The 19476-nt window shown below is 36.9% G+C and overlaps 1 protein-coding gene across 1 annotated transcript; it reads left to right on the top strand.

The window, feature by feature from the left end:
- Positions 1-4056: 4056 nt before the first annotated feature.
- LOC140159404 (protein dispatched homolog 1-like) lies at positions 4057-15344 on the top strand. Its single transcript, XM_072182868.1, has 4 exons — positions 4057-4433; positions 9163-9286; positions 10440-10743; positions 12273-15344. Exons 1-4 carry the CDS (start codon positions 4333-4335, stop codon positions 14957-14959), a joined length of 3216 nt encoding a protein of 1071 aa, XP_072038969.1. The 5' UTR covers positions 4057-4332; the 3' UTR covers positions 14960-15344.
- The last annotated feature ends 4132 nt before the right edge of the window (positions 15345-19476 follow it).

Below are 19476 nucleotides of genomic sequence, written 5' to 3'. Positions count from 1 at the left end.
ACTTTTTATAAATTGATCATGTGACACAAACACATGACCTGCGTTTATAACGTGCGATCGCTGCCATAAATAGTGAAACCGACATACGATCCCGGGATGGGGCGTCAATTGTTCAGGGATAAAATGGGGGAGGGCAAAGAGTATAAAGTGTAAAATGACTAAAAATGGGACAAAAAATAATTTTTTGACAAATGGGGACGAAATTGTGGCTCCCCCCCTTAAAACATGTAAACGTAGGCATACTGAGCTAATTTCCATAAAACCGACACACATAATTATGCTGATTTTAAGCTGCCATCCTCGCCAAACTTTTATTCCGTTTCAAATTGAAGCGTTCAGAGTTTTATACTTGGGGTTTATCAGAAATGTAACACCCTCATTCAATATGCCCTTAAAAGGGTATTTCGTGATCTACAGCCTCATCCCCCACTTTTTTCAAAAAAAGTTGAGATTTTTATACCACTGGAAACCTCTGGCTACATAATGTTTATGTACCAAATATTTCTTGCAGATTAACGGGTATGAACGTTTGGAGAGTATTTATTGTGGGACATTAGAGCACATCAGACATATCGAATTGCAGTCTGAATACGAAGAATGGCCTTCTGATATCAAATAATTTTGATTTTTGAAATTCACAATGTAATACACATTTTATGGCAAATCATTAAAAATTGATATTTTTGATATTTAACAGTACTCGAAGTAAACTTAGGTGGGATGAAAAGCCAATTGAAAATTTTGACCTTTCGTATTGAAGATATGGATTGTTTTCCCCAAAACACACAAAAAAGTTAGGTCTTTTTGGGGAAAAAATCCATATCTTCAATATGAAAGGTCAAAATTTTGAATTGATCGTCGGCTTTTCCTCCCAGCCACATACACTTTAAGACTATATCATTAAATTTATAAAATTTACTTCGACAAAATGTGAAAAATATCAAATTTTAATAATTTGTCATAAAATTTGTATTATATCGTGAATTTCATAAAATGAAAATTATTTGATATCAGAAAGACATTCTTCGTATTCAGAATGCAATTCGATAGGTCTGATGTGCTCTCATGTCCCACAAAAATGCTGTCGAAACGCTCAAACGCTCATTCCAGTTCCCTTAATATGTTTAGCAAAAATATCGTCAACTTTTTAATTTCGTTCTGGTACCGTATACCAGAACGAAATTATACAACAGTGGCCTATATGGAGCAGTGTAATACACATAGGCCTAATCATGCATAGGCCTATAACTCGCAAACGAAAAATCGGCTAATCAACTGAAATTTTGGGAATAAGCTTTTTTCGTGGATATCTACTGAAACATGTCATAAAAAGTGGATGCTAGGATCACGAAATCATCCTTTAAGATGGACAAAAAAATAAATAAAAATAACTTTCACATTGCGCCACCCCTACACAAGCACCTATGACAAGAATAGCTTTATAGATCTTATCATTTCAACGTCTATATAGGCCTATCAAAAACTCAATCAAACATAATACAAAATCGCAGCAATAGGGTAAGATGGGATAAGTGGGACACTTAAGGATATTATTGGATATAAAACTCATGTAACTTGTAAGTGAATAAAGATTGGACTTATATTTTTATAATTCAAGTATAGTCCTAGGACAATACCTGGTGTTAGTTTTGGGGCGATACTCCATGCAATTCAGTACAGAATGGCGGGGCCAATTATGTAATGACTCAACTGTCCCACTTACCCCAACACTTTGGGGTAAGTGGGACACATAAGGGGTAGGGGTAAATTTGACACATATTTGACACATATATTTATGATATGATTACACGAAAAGAACATATTTTACAGCAATACATATTTATATTGGAGCATGTGGGCATTATTAACATAATTATACCAAAATAATAGCAATACTATACTATCATTATCATTTCATCTGAATATATGAGACAGATCTTTTTCTTGGTTTTTGGTGACAAAACACCCCAAAAACCCACGTTTTGCGATTTTCAGCCACAAAATCAATAATCAAGTCATTCAATAGGCGTTTTCAGTATTAATTTAGTTTTTGAGCTTGTTGACGGCATTATAGTAATTTTGTTATTTTTTTGTATCAAAAATTAATTCCAAGAACCACTGTCCCACCTACCCCATGTGGATGGGGTAAGTGGGACACCATACTAAATAGGCCATAATGGTCTAAATTGCATGATTTCATCATGATTTTCTGCTATATCAGGCTTGTAAAAAGCATTTTTTATGGTAAATGAAATATATTATTTCTCCTAATTCTCAGCAAAGACTTTTAAATATTTGGTAATAAATAAGTATAATTCCTCAAAGTTGGCCGCCACATCAAGGTAGTGTTGGTCTCAAGCATCTCCCGTAGCTCAAATACCAAATAAACTCCAATATTGAGCAGTGAAATTATATACATATTTGCAATGGGGTAAGTCACCATTCGGTATCGTATTGGTGGATTTAGTGCTGCAAATGAAGATCTAGTATAGTAAGTGTCCCACTTACCCCAATGTCCCACTTACCCCATCTTACAAAAGGCCTACATTAATTTGTCTTTAGAATTAATGAATGTCGTTGTAAACATGATAAGTTTCTTTTGGACATGGGTTTGACTTTACTGATAACTTTTATGCTGATAAAGAACATTGATCCCCAAAAAAAGTCACACCTAAGTGGGATTAAAAAACGTATTCAGTACCAAGCATGATAGTTTTTTCTGACATTTACCGTACCGAAGAAATGAAAATTATTGGGTGTTTTTTTTCATTTGACCGAGAAAATTAATTATGAAGTGAAAAGGTGTAACTACAAATTTTGCTAATTTCAACACCGAATTCGATCGTTTTCAGTGCCTAGTCTCAGCTAATATTAAGTGACCGAGTGGGTCTTGTTAACAATAGACATGGACTGACAAGCGTTCTGTGTGTTTACTTACTAATAAACGTTTCTGTGCGCACCTTGACCTGTTTTATTTATTGACTTAATTTTGATGCATTCAATTGGAATTGAATCGAAATGATTTGAAAAAAATATTGAATTTGAATCGAATCAATAAAAAAAATAGGGAGAGAGAATCGAATTAGAATTTAATAAAAATTCATTTTGAATTGAGAATCGAGATGGAACTTTAAATTATAAGATTAGTGGGGATTAGTGGCAGGTAAATTTGAATCGAATTGAATTTTAAAAAAACTAAAAAAAAACCCTTGAATAACACCACAGTATAGGCACAGGTATAGACCCACGTCACATTCACATTCGAGCCCGGTACTTCCAATTCCCCCAACCCCTCCGGATGTAAGCTATTTTCGAAAAAAAAAAATCATTTGTCTGACGTACTGACAATTTTCCAGGAACTGGCCGATTGGACTGGTAACTGGTTTATAATGTCCAAGCTCATTTCCTTTGGTATAAAATTCACTGTTAAACACTATCGTCCTACTCAAAATAATATCCAACGGAAAAAAAAACTATTTCACTCCATGTATCAACGGCAGGAAAGAACTATGACTTACACCTCCGACAACTTAAATTGACGTAGGCCTGTAAATACGTCGAAGAATCGCCAGTCAACCGATCTGACGCACTGTTTAATTTTCCAGGAATCGATTGGGCTTTTCCTTTCCTTGGCATAAAGTCACTTACAAACCATAGACATTATAGCTAGGCCTACTCAAAATAATATCCAACGGAATAGTTTCCAAAGTTTATGTGTGTGAGTATACAGTCACTGTTTTTGGTTCGGTAAGTTTGTTTGCCCGAAGTTTTTCTACGTGCCATTGCAAGTGACAAAAATGAAAATGGTGCAAGGTTTTTGGGACAAACTGTACTATGACTATTTTAAAACGATAGTACAATTTCCTGCATGCTACATGTATAGGAATTAGGTTGCTGAACAAAAGCTAACAAAGTTGTGTATGGGTCTTGCCTAGCAGCGCCTAGCTTTGCCTGTAAAATATGAAAAGCCCATTTTGGCTTTGGGACCGAGACCCGGGGGACCGAGAACTAAGTGCTCATATATGGCATTTTATCTTATGATTTCAGATTATGTGACCGTGTCGTGGTGGCAGATAAATTCTTATTTGCTGGAGCCATCGTTACACCTGATTTTCAGACAGCGTTTGACCACGTTGAAATCACCACTCCATCACAAGAAGTTCATTTACACGGAGAGGCTGCATATTTCCGCTAGCGGGATTTACACCAGAATCAGATCAAGTTGAATGGGATTGACATGCAATTGCATTGATAATCTGCATTCAGTGCAAGCAAAATTCAACAACATTTTTATGACTTAACAAGCTGAAAAGCTGGTGCTTTTAGTTCAAAATGGAAGTGTGGGGAATATCTGGAACTGTGAACGATGATGATGATATGCTCTTGGGCGATTCAGATTCCAGGACTACGCCTTCAAAAGGGTTTTGGTTTAGGTAAGTAAATTGGCAATATAAATTTTCGTTACACATCCAGCTATGGGCAATGGACATTAGAAAATGAAAATCAACAGCATGCCTTTAAAGTCTTAATATATGATTTTGGTCCAATTTTAATTTGGTTATACTTTGCCAAATAGTAAAATATTATTAGTATTAACAACTGTCCTGCCAGCCTGGTTTTCTGGTAATTTTAAGCCAAAGAAATGAGGTAAAATGAAAGAAAACTCACTTACTATATCTTAGCCGCTTCTATCATGTTTAGGAGGGATTTAAAGTCATAAGTATATGTCTTTAATTCAAACTTGCTCTGTCGAAATAAAACCCAATGAATTTGGCTGAATCCAGTTAGATAGCTTTAGATGTTTAGTTAGGACATGTGTAATATGCCTATGCCAAAAATTGACTAAACTCATTTTAAAAGATCGTACATTATGGCTTTAATATTGACAGCAGTATAACCAGTAATGTAACTTGTTATATGTTTTGGTTTTTTATTAAATTTAAATTTTGGATACTAGTATATAAAAACATTTTATTTGTAAAACACTCCAACAACATTCAGTTTTTGACATGATGTCAAAATGTTATTGTAAAATTTTGTTGCAAAAACATTTGAAAATAGTTTGTTTTACAGTCAGTTTTCAAATAATGTTGTTGAATGATATTATTATTAAAACGTTTTTACCATTTATACACCGATATAATTATAACTCGACATAGTATGTTTTCTGTAAAGCGTGCTGTGTTTGCTGAAAACAAAAGACAGCAACATTGGCTTCGCTCACTTGCTCATGTTGAAATGAGCGCTTAATTAATAAATGCTGTGATCCCGGGGGGCACTCCAACTTTGGAGGTGACGCGTATGTAGGGCTGTTAAGACCCCTTTTTCAGCATCGCTGTCACCCAAAGACCCCATATTTTTTACGAACACATGCTCGCTCCGCGCTCTGTCACCCGAAGCCCCCCTATTTTTCCATTTGATCTGTCACCCAAAGACCCTTATAAGTTCAATTTGAACAGCAACTTTCATTTATCACTGATTTTGTTACTTATTTTGAAAAAATAAAGAAATTTGAAGCCATTTAGAACTAGAAATTCGATTTTCGAGGTTTTTGTGGCGCTGTTTTGGTCTTACCCAAAGATTCCATTTAAAAAAAAGGTCATGTTCTCATCACCCAATGACCCCATATTTTTTACATTTTGCTTTCACCGAATGCCAAAAATCATGCTCTCACCCAATGACCCCCATATTTTTTACATGTTGCTCTCACCGAATGCCCCTTAGTGCGAAAGCGCCAGCCCTACACCTATATCCATTTCAAATTGAAGTGCCCCCCCCCCCCCGGGGCTGTGATATTATTGACCAAGAGCTGCTTTTTAAACTTCCCAAATATATTTTGTCCTTTCTGTACACTATCTCTTTTTACTTCCTTTAGCACTATGCATAGTGCATAATGCATATTATTTTAACCGTAACATCATTTATCGAACTACATCCAGGATGTCCCGGGCAGGATGTAAGCCTACCCATTAGGACTACGTTATATAATCGGTCCGTTTCCGTCCCGTTTTGATTATTTTTCTCATTTTTCACAAATTCATTTTACTCGAAGCGTTTTGCCATTGGAAGTTTACATTGAGGTCGACAAACTTTTGTTATTTTTCACAAATTCGTTCTTTTAAAACATTATAAAGCTGTTGAAAGTTAATATTGAGGTCGACAAACTTTTGTAATTTTTCAGAAAAATTGGTTACAAGTCATTGAGAGTTTACAGGTCGGCAAACTTTTGTCACGCGAGGGTACCTGACTAGACGCTTGAAATTTAATCGAGGTCTTCAAACTTTTTACTGAGAAGTAGCGTACGTGTTGTGGAAAGGGGCATGCAGTGAGCACACCCCTTTTCTTTGCTCGTTTTGAGACATTTTCGGCGCTTTTTGAGATATTTTATGCATGATAATCAGTTGATTGCAAATCGGTGAAAGTTTAACATAGGGCCTAATTAGGCATAGGTCTATATAGCTATGTATGCCCCAATCTCGTTTTTCCGGTAGGAGCCCGTAAACAGCGCCCGCTGTTTTTGACATGCTCTCAAGACCCGATGCAAACCTGTTTCTGCCCACTTTTTAATTCGCGGACCTATTTTCTCGATCATTATAAAAAAATATTACTTTTTTGGCGATTAAATTCATGCATTAGGCTTTACACTTTCATTTAGGCCTAAGCTATAGCCTACTTCGCTCGATTCGGGACTTCGCTACTCTCTCTAATTCATAGTAGTCCAACGTGCAGCTCATGTTTACGATTTAGGCCTATACCGCAAAACATTTTCTTGTATTGTACTGGAACTCAGTATATAGGGTTGCACAAATGGCGTATTGATTTAGTGGTGTGCTCTCTACATGAATACCTGAATCAGATCATGATTTTCCAATAGACGTAGGCCTACAATGGGTTTGGTTCAAATATTTGATTTTGTTTCCGTAATATAGTTCTTTCATCAAATGTGTAATTTATTCCATCTCTTTGTCAACATCCTATTGATCCCTCTGTTGTTGTTTTTTGCTATATCTGATAAATTATATCTGCTCACTTTTTAGCTCAAATATGTGTGGTTCGCAAAAAAAAAGAAAAGAAACAAAAGAGAAGAAACATAGGAATTTAAAAAAAAAACGGAAACAAAAGAACTGGAACAAGTTGTGAAAAGTGAAAATTATAGAGAAGAAAAACTGAAAAAAACCCACATAGGCCTACTACTTCAATTAAGATTAACTGCAGAATGCAATGCATTGCAACTTTTTCCGCTTGTTGGAATCGTTTTTCTTTGCAAAGGCCAGAGTTTGCCACGGTCATTTTGAAAATTCGCTCACGCACATTCAAATGCTGTGCTTTTTGCTTATCATGTTTGTCGAGGTCGCAGATCCTTGTGTGCAGAAAGAAGATATTGCATGAAAACAAATTACCCAATTTATTGCTTAGTTTTTAAGCAATAACTGTTTTCCAATGTAAAGATAAATTTTATACGCAGTGTACATGTATTTCAGGTATATATATATTAAAGCCATAATGTACGATCTTATAATATGAAATTGGTTAATTTTTTTCAAACCTGATTTTTTTGCATATCTGTAATGTTTACACATGTCCCAACTTGCACTTAAATGGAATCGGCCAAATTTGTTGTCTTTGTAGGTCAACAGAGCAAAGTTCGACATATTATCATAATTTAAAAATTATGATAATATGTCCTCCCATAGAACTGCATGTTAAACGGTCAAAATAACCAGTGGGGTTTCTTTCACTTTACCTTGTTATTTAAACTTAAAATGGACAGCAACCTATACTGGCAATTATTACTAATATTATTTCAACATTTTGAATAAAATATAACAAAATTAAAATTTGACGGAAATCGTACATTAAGGCTTTAATAAATGTCAGAGCAGTAAAAACTGAATTGTGACGCAATTTACAAACATCAAAAATGTACACATTCAGCGACATTAATTAATACATCACAAATATATATCTATGTACAATTTCAAAGTAATATATTACTACATCAAAAACATGATCAAAGAAAACAAAATGACAAAAACACAATTTAAATCAAATAAAGAAGTCAAAGAGATAACATTAGTGCACAAGTGGGGGCGCTCAATTGCACAAAAACATTTTATATTAATTGAAAAGATATATTGCACATTGTTTTGGGTAAATAAAATTATTGAGCATAAACATGTACAAGCTAAAAGGAACTTTATTAAAAGTTAAAAAAAGACACGGATGAAAATCATGCAAGCAGCTAGCACATAAAACTGGAGTGATTTAAGAAGTATAGGAGTGTAGCTCATTTAAAAGACAGGTACGATCGACAGTGGGCTGTTCTTGAATTGGTCAGTTTTGAACCCGGTATGGTTTGAATTGTGCTCGTTTCCGGAGTTGCATACTTGACCTAAACTCAAGCTTGAACAGCTTTCTGTTGGCCTTACTGTACATTGTATTTACCCACTTCAAATCCTTATCAATGATAACTCCAAGTAGTTTGACCTTATCAAAACACAGGATTCTGACTAGAAATAGAGACTTCCACGTTATGAGCAGGTTTTCTATCAAAATAGACTTGCATGACCTGGCATTTTGTAGGATTGAGCATCATCTGATTATCAACAGTCCATTGGTGCAACGAGTCCAAGCTTTTCTGGATCTTACTAGGTTTCCGATACCATTAGCCCCTGCTTTCACCCATGGTCAGGTGGTCGACATATTTCCCACGTGGATATCCAATTTCTTGTTATTCTCTTGAGCACTGTTGATGATAGTACTTAGAAATATTATTGGGGCCAAGATTGTACCCTGTGGAACCCCTCCCAATAAAGTTTGCCATTCAGACAGACTATTTTTATGCTTGACTCTTTGTTGCCTACCAGAAATGAAGTCAGCCGCTCACTGCACAATAGATGGTGACACACCCATGCAGCTCTGAGATCTGAAACAGTGCCGTGGTCGATGACATCAAAGGCTTTTGAGAAATCCGTTACTAAACGTATTGATTGTACCAGATTTCTCAGCTTCCGAGACCAATGGTGGTAACAAGCTGTTGGTAGTCGACATACCTTTCTGGTTGCCATATTGCCTCTCATCAACCTGAGATTGAATAGAATCAACAACAAATTTGGAAACCTTGCCTTATTAATAATAATTTATTTGTTTATTTATTCGCAGATATTCAAAGTTGTTGGCTAAATATCCGCTGCCTGTATTCATTGTGCTAATTGCAGTAACGGGCGCCTGCGGGGCAACGGCATTCTTCGCTTATGACAGGCCTGACTTTGATGACCCGACCAGGGTATGTTGGGGTGTGGGTGTGCAAGTGTTAGTATTTATAATGTTGCGCAGGGTTAGTTCCCGGGGTTAGTTCATTGGTAGATCACCAGCGCGGTCATCTTCGGAGTCTAATTTCACCCTTCTTAACATGCTTAAGATGAGCAAACAAAATCAGCTTGTACTTAAACCTATGAATAACAGGGCTTAAGCAACACTAGCAAGTGTAAACACTATATAATTTAAGTTGAGCGGCCATAAGCCTTTGCACAATCTTTAGCAATACAAAATCAGAATGACAAATTCACCATTGACTAGAATTGACACGTACGCTTCAAACGGGGGAAGAACACGTACGAGGCTGAACTTTACCCACACAATTTCTCCTTTTCAGGAGAAATACGCATAACAAAATTGCAACGAGTGTCAACTTGTAATGTAATAATTATTCTCTTCGAATAGAGATAAACTTGTTTTTGCAATAGACCTGCCCTTTAAGTCAATTATGCTTATAGTTACGGCCCCTCAAAGTAGTGCACGTGGGGCCTCAAAGTAGTGAACGTGGTGAAGGCTATACATGTGGTACATACAGAGGGTTTCGATCGAACTCTCCAAAATTTTCAACATCAGATATTATATTTGCAACATAAGGTTCGATATGTGGAATATGAAACAAGGCTATACTAGGTTATGGTTAGGGCTCGGTTTAAGGTTGTGGTTGGGGCCGGCGTTAGGGTTAGATTATACAGCGAACTTTGTTTTATATTCGACACAGCGCACCTTATTTGGACATTTTCGCCCTAGCAGACTGCAACCAGATAACTTTTGCTGCATATGAAATAAGGTTCGCTATGTAGAAATTATAAGGCTAGCTAGGGTTAAGGTTAGGGCTAGGTGCATGGTTATGGTTGGGGCTAGAGTTAGGGCTAGAGAAAAGGAAACTTGTTATAATAGCGAACTTGTTATAAAAATCGACATAGTGAACCTTATTTTTGACATGCCGAACTTTCACCATACCGGGAAGGGAAGAAAAGGGGAAGATGAGAAAAGGAGAAAGAAGACAAATTAGGGAAAACAGTAATCCTGGCAAATGAGAATCGCGGTATAAAAAGAGTAACAGTGGGCCAATATTAGTAATATTATTTGATTAATTATTAATTATTCTTTGTCTGTTTCAGGGTTTTGAAGCACGTGGGGTTGAGATAATCAACAGAATGATTACTGGTCGCCATCTACCAACTGATTATCGACTTAGCTTTAATCCTTCATTCCCGAGTTTCCTTGGTGACATCAAAGACCTGCTTCCACATGTTCCACGTGATTATGAGCAATCAGAATCATCAGTTTCGGGTTACGACTCATATCCACAAGGAACACAAGACACGGACACCGGTGTAACATTAGGAAGATCAGAACCACTACGAACTACAAGACAGCCTGATATCATACCCTATCGCAAATTCTGCCTATTTGATGAAACATGTAAGACGTTTTGAAGAACCTTCAAGAAATATACACATAACCATTATACTTAATTGTAGTTCTTTCATGACACTTGTGATGTTTTGAATGCTGCGGCCCCGATATGCGGCTAACTTGAGCCAAATTAGTTGAGTGTTGACTAAATTTTAGCGAACTTTGGTCGATTTGCCTTTAAGGCGCATTCGGAGGGAGCATGACTTAGGAGCGTACAGGAGGAATGGTATATTATGTAAAGGAGGCTTAAGATAAGGTGTGTCATTTCCGCCAAATGTTTTTTTCGGGAAGGAAAAACGCCCAAAACTGTCGTTTGATATATTGCTGCCTTTAAATGGAAATATAAAAGCAAGTATTGGCTTTCTTGGCCCATTCCCTATAAGATCAATGCATTAATATAACGAGGCACCCAAAATAAATGACCAAACTGTAAAAATGTGGCTTCTGCCATGCGACTCGCCTGAAGACCCTCGGAATCAAGGATTGCGCGCCGATGATGCTAGCGTCTGCTGTCGCAAGGAGAGGTCAATTATAGACCTAATACCCTTGTATTCTCCACATCCGCAGGTGCAGGCACTTTCCATCATTTTTCCACTGACAACATATCCGTTTTTAAAATCCATATCAACTCTAGTCTATTAAAAATTTTAATTAAAAAATCTAGAAATCTTCAATAACATAATAGGCTAATTTAATCTATAAATGTCCATTTTGGACATTTGGACCATGTCCATTATGCTCCGAAAAACATAAGAAACCTAAAACATTTGACTCAATTTTGGATTTTGGAGGAGGTATTGATTGAAATTCAATGTCTTAGTAGCAATCCACTTTCATGACATTGTGACATTTGTGAAATCAATATAATGCAATATAATTACGCTGAAATTTAGTTGTTTCTCGTTGAAATCCATTATGAGGACGAAAACCCAACAGACACGCATGCAGACCAAAGGAAGATAATACTAAAACAGTAACATTGTCGAAGTGGGCCCAGTTTTAGGGCAATCACAAAACTGATAACTCCGGAATAACCTCCTAAACAGTCTTATCCTAATTCAGTTGTTTCTCGTTGAAATCCACTATGAAGACGAAACCCCAACAGACACGCATCCAGACCAAAGGAAAACGACAGTCGCAGTGGACCAAGTTTTAGGGCAATCACAAAATTGACAACTCCGGAATAACTTCCTATACACTACTAATCCTAAACGCTATCCCATAAACCTAACCCTATATAACCTTAATCGTAGCCCTACTTTTTCATACTATCAACCTGGACTATCAAGCACAAAATTGACTAACACGTTTTCAGCATCGGCACCGCCATGTCACTAGCACCACCGCCGTCGCCGCCACCGCCACCATCACTATATTGATGATTTCTTTTATGTAGTAAAGCCTATTACAATATTTTTGCAAGATGAAAATGTCTATAGTTCTAAATTTCAATCATTAAAATTAAACAGTGATTAGATACACTGATATATATAATTCATCTCTAATCATGTTATCTTTTCTGATTCTCTTTGCAGATGTTAACATCAATCGAATGGTCTTCATCCCAGTCAAGGGTAACACCCTCTTCACCGTGCAAGGAATGCAATCAATGTGCACACTTCAAAAGAAAATGCTCCGCAAATTTGCTACGTCTGAAGATCGTTGGTACCTCAACACGACATACAACGAAGATTATGATTGTGAAAATACCTGGTCGATTCTTAATGCAGTAACGCTTATCAACAATAAGACCTCTTGCGATGAAATCACTGAGGACGATATTCTCAATTTTGCGCATCTCCTACAGGACTGCGTTTCGTTTTACGAACAAGGATTATTGACCTGTGACAAGACGAAGTCAGATTGCAGCCAAGACGAAGTGCCTGATAAATGCCTTTCAAACGATCTGGTAGGAAATGTTTTTCATTACCTGACGCCTAAAAGCTTCGTGAATGAAGTGAAGGACAATACATTCAAACTTAAATCAACAATGCTGTTCTTGTACGTGCATTGGTATCAGAAATGGGACTTTTATATGGACGTGTTTGAAAAGAATACAGTTGCTGATGGGGTAACGGAAGTTGCTGCTATGCAATTCTTTGTGAAATTTGACCTGTTTAGTGTGTATTTAGAATCAGACGCACTATTTGTTGGTCTTGGTACAGCTTTAGCAATTTTGATTATAATTTGGTATACAGGATCTTTGTTCGTAACAGTTATGACCATTCTAAACATGGGAATGTCCCTCATCGTTTCCTACTTTGTATATAAGGTAATCTTTCAGCTACCTTTCTTTCCTTTTGTCAACATCCTCGCTATTGTTCTTCTTATTGGAATCGGGGCAGATGATACCTTTGTCTTCATGGACATATGGAAAAAAGCTAAAGCTGAGCTTCCTGGCAAAGACAGAACAGTAGTGCTTCAAGAGACTATTCGTCATGCCGCAGTGACAATGTTTGTGACAAGCTTCACAACCGGGGCAGCTCTTTACGCTAACATGATAAGTTCAATCATCGCTATCAAATGTTTCGCAGTATTTGCAGGAACGGCGATTATGGCGAATTTTGCCTTTACCATTACGTGGCTACCAGTAGTCGTAGTCATGGATGATTGGTGCAACGAGCATTGGTTTGGATGGTGGAAAATGTGTCTGAAGCAAATTAAGAGCAGTTGGAGACCGCTATCCAAAGTATCCGACAAACTTGCCACAAAGTACGTTCCTTTGTTTGTTTTCAAACTACGTTATCTCTGGATTGTTTTATTTGCATTACTCGGTGTCGGAGGCGCATATTTAATATTCGTATCACCCGGATTAGAGTTACCAACTCAAACCGATTTTCCAGTATTCAACTCGGATCATCCCATGGAACAATATGACCAAGTGTACAAGAAGGAATACGATTTTGAACAAGATAAGGTTGATATGTTACCTTATATTGTTGCATTTGGTGCCATACCTATTGACGACCGCGGAACGTGGGATCCAAATCAAAAATCAACTAAAAATGTAACTTTAGACAAGACCTTCGATATAAGTGATCCCAAATCACAGCAGTGGTTGTTGCACTTTTGCAGTGAAGTGAGAAAACAGCCATTCGTAAATAAGAATCATGATGTATTCTGTTTCATTGAAGTGGTAAAATATCATATGGAACGACCATGCTCTGAAAACTTATATAGCATTGTACCTGATATGTGTTGCAATCAAACCGCGTTTCCTTACCCGAAATCGCAGTTCAAGATATGCGCTCCTATTGTGTGTGCCGAATTCATGGGTTGCGCAGGTACAAGTGGAGACCCTTTTAATATACCTTATGGTCCGCTCTATTCTGGAGAGAATAACACTATTGCCGCCTTTTCAATTTTAGCAACAAGTACATACAAAGATGGACCGGACTATAATGACATGCACGAATTCTGGACTACCGCTGACACGTGGACTTCGTCCCAAGTACAGAAGGCACCGCCAGGTATGAAAAGTGGGTGGTTTATAACATTTGGATGGTATCAAGTTCAATTCTACGCACTACAGAGTGGGTTAGCAACGGGAGCTGCTGAATCTATGGGAATTTCACTGGCAATAGCGGCAGTGGTGTTGTTTTTAACGACACGCAATTTTCTTATCTCTCTATATGCTATAATCTCTGTATCAGGAACAGTCTTCGTCACAATCGGATCACTTGTTCTTCTAGGATGGCAACTCAACATCACTGAATGTGTTATCTTATCTATTGCAGTAGGTTTATCGGTAGATTTTACAATTCACTATGGGGTAGCATATCGTATCGCTCCAGTAACAGACAGAAAAGGAAGAAGTGAATTTGCCTTAAAAACTCTTGGTTCTGCTATAATGGTGGCAGCACTATCGACCTTCTCTGCCGGTGCTATGATGATGCCGGCGCAAGTTTTGAGCTACTCACAACTTGGTATTTTCATGATGTTAGTCATGTCTACCAGCTGGGTTTATGCTAATTTGTTCTTCTTACCGCTTTGTAGGACAATGGGACCATCACGAAATATTGCGCAGATACCAATGCCGAAGTGTAACAGTTGCACTCGAGGATCGGACACAGTGGTTGCTTCTATAGATAATGATTATGTACATGGCAATAACTGTCCTGGGGATGCAATATATACACCAGATTCAGAAAATCTGTTAGAAAATGTTGAAATGGATACACCCGGTACACTGCAATTCAACTCATTGGTTATAGCCTTTTAATTAGTGTGTGACTCACTATTGTGTGTTTATTCTGTTTCAAATCTGTATAAAGCTGTTCTTCTAGACTGCCTTCATCGTTAGAGACGTATTTTATTGAATCATAATGTCGAATATATCATTCAATATGTGAAGGGTTTCTTTAAGATCTCTGACCATATAAAATAGGCTTAGAGGAGTTTTCACAGACGTTTAATAGTTTGCTCTCATGAGCTCGTCACTGGAAGAAGATAAGGAGACAGGGACAATACGCTGCGCTGGGGCAAGCCAGAGTTCGGTACCTACATTTTCGGGAAATCTAACTCTAATAGGATAGGGTAGGCTTACAGTGTTGAATTGTGTAATGCTTCACAAACTAATAGCTATATAGTACAGCCCCGGGAGTACCGCTGTACGAATAGCTCGTAGGCTAACTCCGTAAAAATGTGAAAAAATAGCAACACTGCAGGCTTAGTTCAATTTAAATAATCGATGTGGTGGTAGGCAGCTGCAGTCAGTTATATGGTTTACCACAGTCGGTGTATATAAAGTATCATGCTTTTAATAATCCATCATACATTGCAGCCATCAAATGTCCAGCGCATTGAAATCGCAATGCTCCTTCGCCTATCATTGGTCCCGCGCTCCACCAATAGAGGGCCAAACACAGACAATGTTCGGCATAAATCATGTACGATATGGGCTACTAGTACTAGTTCGACCGCCGAGTTCATACCATGCTAACTGGGAGTAAAAGTTACAATTCTTTTTTCAAAAGTTTTCAATTTTTAGAAAACAAGGGCCAAACCGCCTTATTTTCTATGTTTTTTTAACAATATTAACAGTCACTAATGTCACAGACTTGGCACGAAAAGCTTACATGTATGTGCAATAATGCAATTTTTACTTGTTTAAGAAATGCATAATTTTATCCCTTTTTTCTAAAAATTTATGGAATTTTGAACTTTTATTCCGAGGTCGATATATTAAAAGGATGGAGTTGTTTCATCTGACAAAACATAATGTTTTAATGTCAAAAAATAGCTCCGTATTTTCTTGAATCTGGCGTACTTTGTAATGTCAATGATACTATATACACCAGGCACAAAAAGAAACTCGTCAGTTATAGTCATCCTCGCTGTTCAACAACCTTATAATTTTGGATTATTCTGAAATATACATTTTGTTAATTAGACTTTGCTTTCTCATTTGACACCCTGTTCGTGAAAATCGAATACGAATTGACCAAGATATACGCCTCCAAAGCCTCAAACCCCAATATCAAAAGTTGTCATTTCAACGATTTTCAATGAGAACGCATCGTTATTGCACACAAGCACCACGGGCGGATCAATAAAGCACACAATGTAACAGGCCGCACAATTGAATCGTTAAAATTGCAACTTTTCATTTTGGGGTACACGAGTATACGAGTTGATTGTAGATCTTGTCAGGTTTGTAAGCCCCCTCATCTTTGTTCAGGTTGTTCTGCCCCATGAAATATTTATGAGTAAGTACCAGATTACTTGGATCTGAAAAAGAACCTTTTCTATTTTAATGTTGTTGTAGTGTTTTTTCATATAAAAAACGTTTTAAAAACGTTTTCATGATCTGTATAATTATATAACCTGATCGTAGATCTTGTCTAGTTTGTAAGCCCCCTCATCTTTGTTCATGTTGTTCTGCCCCATGAAATATTTCTAAGTGAGTACCAGATTACTTGGATCTGAAAAAGAAACTTTTCTACTTTAATGTTGTTGTAGTATTTTTTCCATATAAAAATGCCATACAAAAATGTTTTAAAAGACGTTTTCATGACCTTAAGGGGGTACTACACCCATGTGGTAAATTTGTGACTATTTTTGCATTTTTCTCAAAAAATAATTACACACTGGTAACAAAAGTTGTGTATATTATTGGGGCAAGGAATTCAATTACTACACTGAAATTTCAGTGACTCAAGACAAGCGGTTCAGTTTATATGATAGAAAACGAGGTACATCCTAGCGGTACCTTATTTCTGATCATAAATAACAAACCGCTTGTCTTGGGTCACTGAAATTCCAGTGTAGTAATTGGATTCCTTGCCCCTATAATATACATAACTTTTGTTACCACTGTGTTATTAGATTTTGAGAAAAATGCAAAAATAGACACAAATTTATCGAGGGGTGTAGAACCCCCTTAACATAACCTGACATTTGAAATTGTTATTAAACCATTTTGAATAAAACCCAAATGTGTTTATAACAAGAACATTTTGTGTTGCATGGATGACCATCCCACATGGGAAACTAAAACAAAGGAGGGGGTATCACCACAAGCCAAAAAGGTGTGTTGGAGGGAGGGAAGGGTAGGAGGGAGGAAAAGGACAAAATAAAATGAGCATCAAATAACTGCATAATTTATATTATTGGGTCAATGTGTTGTGTAGGTCAAATGAACAATCCGCTATTACGTGCAGGGTTAGAAAAGAACATGCTTTCCAAGTCGTTGTCAGTGGCATAGCCATATGGAGGGGAGGGGAAAGCTTCCCTATGTTTGACACCTTGCCCTTCTTGCCCTCCACACTTTCTAATGCTGAACACCATGATTTTTATATTTTAGTCATTTATTTTGACCTTCATCTTGCCCACTTGAAGGTCATCACCTTGCAGTCCTTGCCCCCTTCCCCCCTCTGAAAACATGAATTATCCTGGCTACGCCACTGGTCGCTGCATGTTGTGTTGGTGTAGCAAAAGATACTGAAGCCGAAATCTGTACTTTTTAAGTGTTCATGATCGATCACACAAATCCAGAATACTTGCACGTAGTGCACGTTAGTAACCATCGGTTACTGCTCCAAGCCTGGGCTCACACACCTGTTCTTAATTTTGATATGCCATAGGCTTTGTGTTGTGATCATTTCGATCAGTGGTTCGTAACAAAAGCATGATCCAGTTTACCTAGCAACGGTCATATTCTAACATGCACTACGACACACATTGCAACTTACCAATTTGTGTTTTTGAATATTTAATATATTTTTCAAGACATCAAGCAAGAAAACCAGACTTATTGATCATGAAAACATGAAATGTTTTTTTTTTGTGAAAAAAAGTCACAAAAAAAAAACCTTGGTAATTTTGAGGGATCAGTACAAAAAGGCCCATCTGCAATAGCTGCCAGGTGTCATATTTTAGAGATGCGTACAATATAGAATGCAGACATTAGTCAAATATTTATAAGGCAGCTATAGCAGATAGTGCCTTTTTGCAATAATCCCTCAATTTTCTCACCCTTCGATTTGATTGCAAAATCATTAGTATGTGATTAGGTCACACATGACTACGTTTTCCAATGTGACTTTTCCAAAATTGACTTCCCTAAACATGTTGCGAAGGCTGATAAAGGTGTATTTTGTGATCCAAGCATCCTCTTTGTCATGACATTTTTCAACAGATATCCATGAAAAAAGCTTATTCCCAAATTTCTGTTGATTCGGATTATGTGTTTGCTAGTTATGCATGATTATGTGTATTACACTGCTCCATAGACTACTGTTGTTAATCTTCAAGAAATTTTTGTACATAAACATTATGTTTTTTTGAGAAAAGTGGGGGGATGAGTCTGCGGATCACGAAATGCCCCTTTCTCAGTGTCAAGATTGGGACAAACTTCATTAAATTAAGTGACACGATCTGGTCCACGGAGGCCAAAGGAGGCATTTTTGACAATTGAGTTACTACTATTACCTTATACAAACATTGGCTATGAACAGTTATAAAGATAAAGTTTTGCAATGTGTATTTTCTTATGTATTTCATGGTTTTTTACTCCATATTTTTGCCTTGATTTCAATTTCAAATTTGCCGCCTTTGGCCCCCATGGAGCAGATTGTGATTATGGCAAAACCAGGAACAAGTCACATATCTGACAATTCGTGATTTTAATATAAATGTAAGCAGTATGCAATAAGCTTTAACAGGAGACAAAAAGCATCAATACTTTTCAAGATATGGATAATTTTATAAATGATACCTTGATATTTTGGCCTAATTGCTTTAGAAGCCTGTAACTCAAAAACATGTCTAGTGACTTGTTCCTGTTTTTTGGGGTTGTGGGAATGGGGCACATATGGAGACTCAGAAACAGACAGACCAAAGACAATCAATGCACTTATCAAGCTTATTGTGTTTTTATATTTATTCATGTAATGATTAATTCCGCCTAAGTGGCTTAAATGTATGTTCATTATCGAAAAAAATATGTATAATGTATGTATATGTGTTGTATGTATATATGCTTGTCAAGCTTATATTTCAATCAAAGAAATAAACAAAATTAGACAGCCTTTGTGTTCCATACATCTTTTTGGTTTTCTGTCTCATGAGTACTGTTAAGTCAAACAATTATTTTATCAAAATTAAAAGAAGAATTTAATATATACATATTGCATAGTTAATACAAATAGGACTACATGGATTATGTTACTTGAATCCCATGGGCACTGCCGACCAATTTATCAACCTCTAAGAACTCTTTTGATTGGTTCTAAACTG

This window comes from Amphiura filiformis, chromosome 8, assembly GCF_039555335.1.
Source record: "Amphiura filiformis chromosome 8, Afil_fr2py, whole genome shotgun sequence".
Taxonomy (NCBI): domain Eukaryota; kingdom Metazoa; phylum Echinodermata; class Ophiuroidea; order Amphilepidida; family Amphiuridae; genus Amphiura; species Amphiura filiformis.
Note: the sequence above shows the minus strand (reverse complement) of the source record. Positions and strands in the feature narration are given on the sequence as shown.